This window comes from Cebus imitator, unplaced genomic scaffold (genome assembly GCF_001604975.1).
Source record: "Cebus imitator isolate Cc_AM_T3 unplaced genomic scaffold, Cebus_imitator-1.0 Scaffold712, whole genome shotgun sequence".
NCBI lineage: Eukaryota > Metazoa > Chordata > Mammalia > Primates > Cebidae > Cebus > Cebus imitator.
The window spans coordinates 322747-333707 of record NW_016108027.1 but is presented as its reverse complement, the minus strand read 5'-3'; the positions used below and the strand labels follow the sequence as shown (position 1 = coordinate 333707).

The following is a 10961-nucleotide window of genomic DNA, read 5'->3' as shown; positions in this document are numbered from 1 at the left end:
GCAGTGACATCTTGGCTCACTGCAACCTAAATCTCCCAGGTTCAAGTGATTCTCCTGCCTCAGCCTCCTGAGTAGCTGAGATTACAGGCATGTACCACTATACTCAGCTAATTTTTGTATTTTTAGTAGAAATAGGATTTCCCCATGTTGGCCAGGCTGGTCTCGAACTCCTGACCTCAAGTGATCTGCCTGCCTTGTCCTCCCAAAGTGCTAGGATTACAGGCGTGAGCCACAGAGCCAAGCCCATTCCTTTAAATTTATACAATAAGTCATACCTTTGTTGAGGTGCTTTTCTGGCCATCTTGTCTTGATGGAGCTTTCATGAGAGCACTGTTTTTTTTTTCTGCTGGTTTGAGCAAATGATAATATAATATTTAGCCCTAAAATCTTAGCTCTCTGCTTATGAGATATAAATTTTTATTTTTTGTGGTTCCACCTAAGAGTTGTTGCTTTAGAAATACAAATTTGTTGCCTAGTCAACAATTGCTTTGGGCAATGAAACCAGTAATTGGAAGACTGATAGACTGAATGGGAGGAAAAAAAAAAAACTATTTTGAAATTGACAAAATTGTTACATGTAGTGGATTTTCTTCTACCTCTATAATTATATGTGTTGTGTGTGTGATGTTTATTTAAAAAAAAAAGCTCTTATTAATTGGTTTAAAAAGAATAAGTGCTTAAATCAAATATTTTGTCAGAAAAATAAAAACTGTAATGTCTTTTAGCTCACATGACTTTAGTAATATTTGAGAAATAAAGACAGTTTTATAGGATTATTGGTAAAATAAAGACAGTAGGTCTAAATTAGTCAGGTCAGATATTAGTTTTGCTAAATGTTTTAAGGTCATAAATTGCTCCTTTGACTTTTGAAAATTGTTAGACTTATCTGCTTTAGAGCCATTAGATTCTAGATAAGGCCTGGGGACATGTATAGTTAGCCATGCCCGCTATGTATGCTAGAAAGAGTTGGACTTTACCTGCACTTCTGTCTGGTGTCCTAAGCCCCACACCTAGTACATAATTAAACTCACCTACCAGATTTTTCAGCAAAAATAAAAATTTCTAACAGTTGAGATTGATACTACTGAAGAAACAGTTTTACATGGACTATGTGTGAGGAAAGTGAAATGTGCTTTTGGTAAAATCTTATAAGAAGGCATTGGAATGTGATTTTTTTTTGCCTAGATTAAAGGGTTAAATGATTGATTTAAGTTAAATAAGATAAAGCTGAAAGTCTGAGCAAATTATAGAAGGTTGTGAAAAATTAAACTTACAATTTCTTTTACAAAAGAAATTCTACATGTGAACATATTGGCTAAATTTAAAGGGATATTATTCAGTTTTTTCATAAATCGAACACTGAAATAAAAGCACACAATAAAATGCATCTTTCTGGAATTTGACTATCTAAAAACTCTTTTGTAAAAAAAAAGTATATTTATCAAAGAAACTTTGAGCACTGATCTACTATTTAATAAAAATTCATAAAGTGTTATAAAAGGTCTACGTTATTCTCACCTTATGGTAAAACTGATCTGCTATTTAACAAAAATTTGTATAGGGTTATAAAAGGTTTATGTGAATCTCACCTTATGGCAAATCTGATTAAGATTAGATAGATTTGTCTACAATTTTTATTAAAAAATTGGGGTGGACATTAATAGTATACTAAAGCAATGATGAATTTGGCTTTCTTTCTTGAATGAGATTTTCATGTAATATTAAAGGATAATGAAATATTTTTGTTTGCCTTTTGAATAAACTACAGGAAAAAAAGGGAAAGACAAGAGATAGATTGTTTGGAAAGCTAAGTCTTCCCTCTATCAATGAGTAAAGGTTTTTGCATCTTTAAAATTTTTGAGTCGTTTTGGCTAAATGAATGACTTATGGTGACCTGGAAATCAATTTTATAATATCAAGTGTTTTAAACATTTAACATATTTGATAGGCTTTCCAAAGTCTAATTTCAGTTTCAAATTTAAGTCTTTTTTGACTGCTAACTTTGGAATGCTATAGAGGGCCCCTGAAGCATCCAAAAGAGAGGTAAACAGGATTATTTGTCATGTCAAGTTACATGACATGTTAAGGGAAGCACCATCAAAATAAGAAATAATGTTTTTGGTTTGTTTTTTTGAGACAGAGTCTCACTCTGTCACCCAGGCAGGAGTGCAGTGCAGTGGTACAATCTCAGCTAACTCACTGTGACCTTCTTGCCTCTGCCACCCCCATGTTAAAGCAATTCTCATGCCTCAACCTCTGGTCTCAAACTCCTGACCTCAAAATGTCCTCCTGCCTCAGCCTCCCAAAGTGTTGAGATGACAGGTGTGAGTCACCATGCCCGGCCAGAAATAATGTTTAATCTTCTTTAGGTTATATTTTAATGAATGTCAGTAATATATGCTCCAAAATTGTATGGGATTTCTAAAACTCTAATTTCTGAATATATGATATCAATTATGATTAAGTTATTGTAGACCAAAGAAATAAACAAATTTCCTTGTCAACTGTGTCTTTATGACTATTTGAAGTCATTTCTAGTTAATTGCTTAATTCTGATGCAGTTTCTGAAAAATTCACAAGCATGTAAAATGCTAGAAATACTGTGTCGTTTAGAAGGTAGGAAAGGACCCTGAAAAGCACTCTTGAATACAGGTTTCTCATAACTTTAGAATTATATTATTTGGACTAGGTAAGAATTCCTGTAACTTAAATGAAAAGACAGGTTTATATAGATACTAACCCAAGTAGAACAAAAATTAATTGAATACCTAGAAGATACTTTGCCAGATTATCGTGCTAAATCAGCCAACACTGAAATTGTTTCGATATACAGTTTGAATGAACTCCATGGTCTAAGTCAAATGGCCTATGATAACACATCAGTTATCAGTGCTATGCACATAAATTGGAGAAACAACCGGTATTCAAGAGGACATAAGAGCAATGTTAAGCATGGACTTACGGAGAAACAGAATGGCTACATTGTCCTTCCTGAGTCCATAAGCATTTGCTATTAAAAGTTCTGCATTCCATGACTCATGAAAAAGATAAAATAATCCAAATTAAGTATATATTAGTGTGGTAACTTGTAAATTGCTAAAACAGTTTACGTCCAATGTTTAATTTGTCAAACCCATATTCCTGGGAAGACACTCAAATCTTCAGGTACATTCAGCTACCTGATGGGCCATCTAAACATTTCTAGAGGGATTTCATTCAATTGTCATTTTCAATGCATATTTTCTAGTTGTATAAAAGCTTTTCCTTACAAGAGGGGTGATGTTATAACAGTAGACTATTATGTCACAATGTATTTTTACCAAGAATAAAAGATTTTTATGGTTCACTGACTGAGGACTATTAACCCCTTCACAATCTGGAACCCAAAGACTGGCTCTTCTGAAAATATCGGAGAAGGACTTCCCTTGCCATCCACAATGCAGCAAAGCTTTGGGACCTTGAACCTTGGGTTTATAATCTCACAACTGAGAAAGGGTTGCTCCACACTAATGGAACTGTATACCCATTAGAACCCTTAAGATAAAGCTAACCAGGGAAGTTTCTCCCAGAAAAAGATGATATCCTTGATGTAAGCAGCTTTTTCCCAAGATCATGGATCAAGACTTTTCTATTATCATGAGACTCTTAGTTTCAATTTTTCCTCATTTATGTCTCTATGAACAATAGAGGTCAAAAGGAGGTCTGTTGTGTATACTTATAGGGTATACTTTTATTTAAGAAGGATTTTGCAGCCAGTCTTATACATGGATAACCCTATGCCTTGATAGACGAAAAATGAAGGCCCAATGTAGGTGAATAATTTTAATGGTACATACGTTGCCTCATAATCAGTCAGAAACAGAATGTTAGTTCATTCCTCTTAACCTACATCATGGGCTAAAGAGAACATTGCCAGGAGGCCTTCAGTCTTACAGAAGGGCACTTGTTAAGTCCTTTTTTCCCATGGTGTGGAGTAAAAGAGGCAATGATTAAAATGTATCCCTTATGATAGGCTCTAAATGAAGATTCTACTGTAAAGGCTATGGTTACACAACAGACTTTAAATTCTCTTTTGAAAATTATTCTAAATAATAGAATTGCTCTAGATTACTTACTGGCTAAACAGAGAAGTATCTGTGCAAATGCTGGCACTTGTGGTCTGTGGAGAAATACATCACATCAGGTATTATAGAGAGTCAGTGTAGGAGATTAATGAAGAGACTGCTTAGTTAAAGCGAGTAGACTTTATCTAGCTCATTCTTTTTGAGCTATTTAATTGGTTTGGTTCATACGAACCCTAGGTATTAAGCATACACCAAACTCTTGGTATTATCCTCCTGATAATCACACGTATCTCTCAAAAGTTTTAAATGTTTGCATGCAGCCATCTAGGAATTGCAAATGGCCTCTCTTCAATTGGAATGCCAATAGCTGAAGGAAATGTGTGACCATGAAGGCATCATAACCTGTGAATGAATTGCAGAGACCTGGAACCCCAAAATGATGGTAACTGAGAGTGGCACATTCTCACCTAAGTGAGAACCTGACCAAAAGGTGGAAATTTTTAAACAAAATTATGGAAGGCCATTGTCTTGGACTGAGCTTATGCACTAGGCCCGAACAGACCAGACCAAACAAAAAGGGTCTCACTTGTGCTAAATGTGACATAATCAAACTAACACTTTAAGGAAACACATAGATCCTAGAACAGGTTTTGTTTTTTCCTCCTGTAAACAGGACGTTCCCGAATAAGAAGGTATCCTCTACTCTAACCCTTACAAAAATAATAATAATAATAACTTGAAGTCTTTGTTCACACATTACACAACTCACTGTTCTGCTATTTTCCAGTGGGTTTCAATACCAAATAAGTACATTTATGATGGTGATAGTGACATCAATGACTAAAGTTTTGGTCAATCTCTCAAAATGAGAGGATGACTAAAATGGGGAAATTGTTAAATCATGTCTAACCTAAAGCTGCTTCCTAACATATTTTAAGTTTGGCCTAAAGGTTTTTCTCTGTACACTGTCAACTATAACAAGTGGATGTATAAATAGACCATAGCCTACTCTTGTGCCAATTACTGAGTTTTGACCAATCAAATATGGCCAACTGTTTGAACCAGGTTCAAAAAGGCACAGAGCTATAACCAATCCAGCTGTTTGTGTTGCTCACTTCCATTTTCTGTACATCACTTTCCTTTTTCCTTTCCATAAATCTTCTTCTACCACATGGCTGCACTGGAGTCTCTGAGCCTACTCTGGCTCAGGAGGCTGCCTGATTCATGAATCGTTCTTTGCTCAATTAATCTTTTAACTTTAATTTGGCTGTAGTTTTTGTTTTAACACATTGGACATTTCTAACTTTGAATAAGCACCAGAATAAACGCTGGAAAAATGTATCTTCTTCTTTATATTGCTATAGCCAGAGCAAAATCTTCTTTATATTCCTCAGTCTGGTAGAAAATACACAGGTTATAATGTAGGCAAGGCAGACTATCCAAATACGACTGAAAAGGAAATATTTTCCTAATATGTTGGTACATTTTCTTCAGATATTTACTTGAAACCTTGTATGAGAAGCAAGAGTTAGCAATACATTCCTGAGCTTCAAGTAGTCTTTAATTTTTGATTCTAGTTTTTTATCCTAATCCATTAGTATACTGAAGGGGCTAAGAGTGGGGGAAGTAGCCAAACTGCAAGTCACAAACTACTATTGACATTTGCTAACCCACTTAGTTTATCTGAGTCTCTAATCACTTCTTCCATAAAATAGGGATAATACTACCTTATATGGTAGTTCTAAGAATTGATTTAATCTATCTCATGCACTTAAAACACAGGTTGTCATATAATAAGTACTTAAGAAATGTTAGCTAACACTATGATGATCATTTATCAATTGTAAAATATTATAGAAATCTTCAACATTGTCCAGGTAGAGCTAGAAAGAACTTTTGCTTCACCATTGTTGGCCCATTTCTAAGGAAGAGTGAGGGGTGGCATCTGCCAAGCAGTAAATTGCTTGAGTATGTAAGGATGATAGTGATGTCTAGAGATATGAGAAAAGGAGAGGAAAGAAGATAGCAGAAAGTAAGATGAGATAATAGAATGACTCTTATAAGGGAAAGTTGAATATCTGGATTTCACTCCCAGCTGCTAACTCTTTGGGCAGGTCACCTTCCCATCCTCAACCAAAAAATTAAAATAAAACTTCCTTATTCTTTCTTTTACCAGGCTCCTCTGCACCAGCATTACATCTTACAAAAGTTCCATGATATAATCAAGGATGGGTTTAGTCCCAGGTCCATTGTGGGAGAGGGTAGTGATTCAGAAAATGAACTCTGGAGTCATACTGCCTTAAATAGAAAATCAGGCTTTGTTCACTGTGTAACTTTGGACGAATCACATCTCTCTCAGCCTCAGTGGTTCTGTTCTCCATTAAATTAGGAAAATATCTCCTACCACACAGAGTTTCACTGAGATTTAAACAAGATAATATGGAAATCAAGCTTAGCTACAGTGAGTGGCTCACAATAAGTGCTTAATAAATACAAACGAGGTTGATGATGGTGTGAACCCACCAAATTATCTGTAGTCTATGTTTATGCATAATAAACATTATGTTGCTTTTTATCTATCACAATATTGTCTTGATTAAGATCATTCACACTGAGACCTGGATGTTCTAGTACAAAGCATATTCCTGGTGTATATTGGTAAGTCTCCCTAGGCATGAAAATGGAGAGGCTTCCAACTGTAAAAGCATATGATAGCAGTGGGAGTTAGGGATTAGGCTTCCCTAGGAACTGAGGGTCTTTCAGATCCTATAGAAACAACCTGCTCCACCTTTTATGTGTGTTTGGTTCCAACAGAACACACAGTACCTGTGCAAAAAACCTCCTTGGTCACCTACCATCACATTATAAAACTGTACAGTGTGTCAATTGCTGTGGTTCAGAGCTGACAGAACAGAGTTGGCTTAGTTCTGTTGTAAGACCATGGGTTCCCAGGTTAGCTGCCAGAATATCATAGCTGGAAGCTTGTGTGGTTATTCTCTGCTTCTTCCCCTAAATCCAATTCTCTGCCCTTGTCTGCTCTACTCTATGCTCAGGGAAGCCGAACGCTATTGATTCTATCTCCTGGCTCTGCCCCCTGGCTACTGTTTCAGTTTGAATGAGGGTGGCAGTAGAGGGAGGCAACTAGCAAAAAAAACAGAGAGCAGGGGTTATCAAGAGTTAGGGTATTTATCCTACCCACTCCCTTCTTATCTGCCATCCTCATATGTTCCTTTAATACTATATCTCTTGGGAGACTCCTCCATTCCTGCCAGGCTTCAGTGACACTGCTCCTTCCCCTCGCCACTTCAGGTCTAGGGGTGATAATCAACAGCTTCTTCCCTTACTGGTTTCTTCAACCCTTCCCAAACCTCTGTAAATAATCCTTTCATTCAATTATCTTATTATTATTATTATTATTATTATTTTTTTTTTTTTGAGACGGAGTTTCGCTCTTGTTACCCAGGCTGGAGTGCAATGGCACTATCTCGGCTCACCGCAACCTCCGCCTCCTGGGTTCAGGCAATTCTCCTGCCTCAGCCTCCTGAGTAGCTGGGATTACAGGCACGCGCCACCATGCCCAGCTAATTTTTTGTAGTTTTAGTAGAGACGGGGTTTCACCATGTTGACCAGGATGGTCTCGATCTCTTGACCTCGTGATCCACCCGCCTCGGCCTCCCAAAGTGCTGGGATTACAGGCTTGAGCCACCGCGCCCGGCTATTATTTTTTTTTTGAGATGGAGTCTCACTCTGTCGCCCAGGCTGGAATGCAATGACGCAATCTTGGCTCAAAGCAACCTCTGCCTTCTGGGTTCAAGCGATTCTCCTGTCTCAACCTCACGAGTAGCTGGGATTACAGCTGTGCACCACCATGCCCAGCTAATTTTTGTATTTTAGTAGAGATGGGGTTTCATCATGTTGACCAGGCTGGTCTTGAACTCCTGACCTCAGGTGATCTGCCCACCTCTGCCTCCCAAAGTGATGGGATTACAGGCATGAGCCACTGTGTCTTGCTTCAGTTCTCTTCTTTTCAACCTTTAAGTGTGGTTTATTTCCAGTTAAACTCTACCTTAGCAGTGTTTCACATCCTGTACTCGACCTGTTTCTCTCCTCTGCATTCACTGTTGTAGCTTTCACAGAGTAGACCATTATGATAGTGGTTAGCTTTTTTTTTTTCCACTTTTTAAAAATTATAAATTCTGGGGTACATGTGCAGATGGTACAGGATTATTACATAGGTATACACATGCCATGGTGGTTTTCTTTATAAGTACTATTACTTGTGATGGCAAGCCTTTGTTCCCACTAGTAAAAATAACAATTCTATGCCCCCCCCCGCAAATAATTTCTTTCAAGTGTATTAAAATATTTACCGTTCTTCCCATTTGTTCTTATATGTTGTTAGGCTGCAGGGAGATTCTACTTTTAGCAGTTGGAGAAGAGGGGTATTGCTTCTAACACATGCATTAAAAAACCAGTGGTACATAGGATTCACAGCTCTGAATTATTACATTGTGGATCTGATGATGCTTCTCAGTGAAATATCTAATACCAAAAGCTAGTAATAAAATATCTCCTTTTCCCCGTCCCCAAGACTGCTACTGACTGAGGTAAAATATACATTTGACACCATGCTGAGTTACCTTATACCACACAACATCAGGCTCCTGGTCCGACTTTTTAAAGTCATCCATGTCTGGACAGGAAATCTCCTTTCTTTTAGTGACTTCGGATTTTTCTAAATATCGGATCCTGCTGTTGTAGCACAGGCCTGATTCATTCTCTGCAACAGTCAAGGACATTGACACCTTCATGCAATATGTTGAGTTTCTGTGGGAACAAAGAAATAACAAAATGGCTTTATTGGGTGTTTACAACTTTGTACTCTATGTATTTCAAGAGTACAAACTTTTTTGACTTTTCCATTTAGGACCTGGCCTAGAAATCAGAAACAACATCAAAGCAACACAGAGCAGTTTTCTGCTGCAACTGACAAGAAGATATGAAATTAACTGCTAATATGGATATTCGTGGCCATGAAGTAGCTACAGAGCTACATAGAGAAGCTATACTCATCTTCCAAACTGTAAGATAGTCTGACTTCTTTCCCAGCAATAAATATTGTTATGTTGAAAATCTGATAATAAAAACCTATGAGAAAGTCTCTCTATAACTGGAACTGTAGCCATTTTTTGCTCTGACCCTGTTGCCAGTCCTTTAACAGTTACTCCAGAGGTTGTTGAATTTTAATATTGGTTTCTAAACCAACATTTCCTGATACAGAATCCATACTAAAACCCAGATAAACATACAGAGGCTATCTCTTAACTTACAGGTTAATTGACCTGTTAACTACTCAGCTTTTTAAGGTGTTCACTGAGATGTGCCAGGTGTTGAATTTGGGGCTTTTATAAAGAGGAAATCCTACTAGATTTTGGTCAATTGGGATTAATTGTATCAACAAGCACTAGCATTATAAAGAAATTTCAACACTGAATGTAATCATAAGGCCACTTTAGAAATTGAGCATTAAATAGCTAACACATTACATAAGGGTATTTATTGAACAAAAATTCTGTCTTCTTGTACCTTGGTTAGCACTTACTCAATAGTGTGAGTTTAATAAATATGCTTAATAAATCTAATTAACTGCAATCAATAAATATAATTAAATAAAAATTCTGCCTTTATTTTTCTATGTATAATCCAGGACCTTTCCATACCATAACTTACCTGGATTCCAGAAGATGTTAAACACAAAACAAAAAGGAAAGATGTTAGGAAGAAATCAGAGCCATCCTGATAACACTAGGAAGAAGATCAGCTATAACTCTTGTTGGGAGTATTTAATTTTACTTTATGGAAGACTTTTAGGACCATATCTGTTTTAAACATCAAAGGATACGTGCTGTCAAAAATAAAAGTGTCAAGGGCAGCAATTCAAACCAAGTGCTTTATAGCAAGTAATAACAATCCTAACAGATGGGATTAGCATGCCAACCAATAATTTTAAAACAGTACCAAATGATCATCACTATTCACACTGCTTAGTACTCACTTACTGAAATTTTACATCCCAGACATCATGCAAAACACAGGAATGCAGATGGCTGTTCCTCTTGGGATTACAAAGTAAGTTAATAAAAATGACTCCTCCTTAGGCTTCTGGTAAAGTTAATTTCTGGCAAGCAGCCCTGACTATGCCCAGGCCTGTGTCATTTGAGAAGGAAACTATCAAAACACTACAATTCTGATGTTTAGATGTAACCCATTCATACTACGTAGACTATAGGATTTGCTTTTCTTTCTTCTTCTATATGGGTTCCTGGAACACAAAGGACATAAAATATGCCCATTGGGGATCAAATAAAAGAAACATTTATATTTTTGTCAGACATTGGACAGTCTCTTTAAATGCCAAGAAGCTAAAGCCACAATGGTAGTAATAATAATACATCTCAGGGAAGAAGGGTAAATCAATTTAGCTCAATCAACTTAGCTCTTTTTCACCACTTTTTAACACTTCAATGCTAAATATTTCCAAGTCTCCTTGCTTCATACAAGGCCATATGTGACCTAGCTCATCATAACATGCTCCCCTTTACTCATTAGGGTGCAGCCACACTGATATTTTCTTTGTTCATTGAACACCCTAAGCCTATTCAAACAATAGGCATTTGTACTTGCTCTTCTCTGATCATCTAATATTTATTTGTTAAAGTATACACTAATAAGGGCAAGGAATTTATTGCTCTTGTTCATTACACCATCCCCAGGATCTAAATCAATAGATAGTAGATGCTTAATAAATGTTAGTTGATTAAATGAGTGGGCATCAAAAGGTATCTGTTCAAGAAACATGTTATTTTTTTCTCCACTTTTGTATCAGTCCCATGTGGT

The 10961-nt window shown here is 36.7% G+C and overlaps 1 protein-coding gene across 1 annotated transcript in view; it reads right to left on the bottom strand.

The window, feature by feature from the left end:
• LOC108296439 (X-linked interleukin-1 receptor accessory protein-like 2) overlaps window positions 1-10961 on the bottom strand; it is a gene marked incomplete at its 3' end in the record, with an annotated part of 315823 nt that overhangs the window by 239461 nt on the left and 65401 nt on the right. Inside the window, exon 3 of the mRNA XM_017518897.2 lies at window positions 8705-8891. Coding sequence (XP_017374386.2) covers window positions 8705-8891 — 187 coding nt within the window. The remainder of the gene's footprint in view (window positions 1-8704; window positions 8892-10961) is intronic.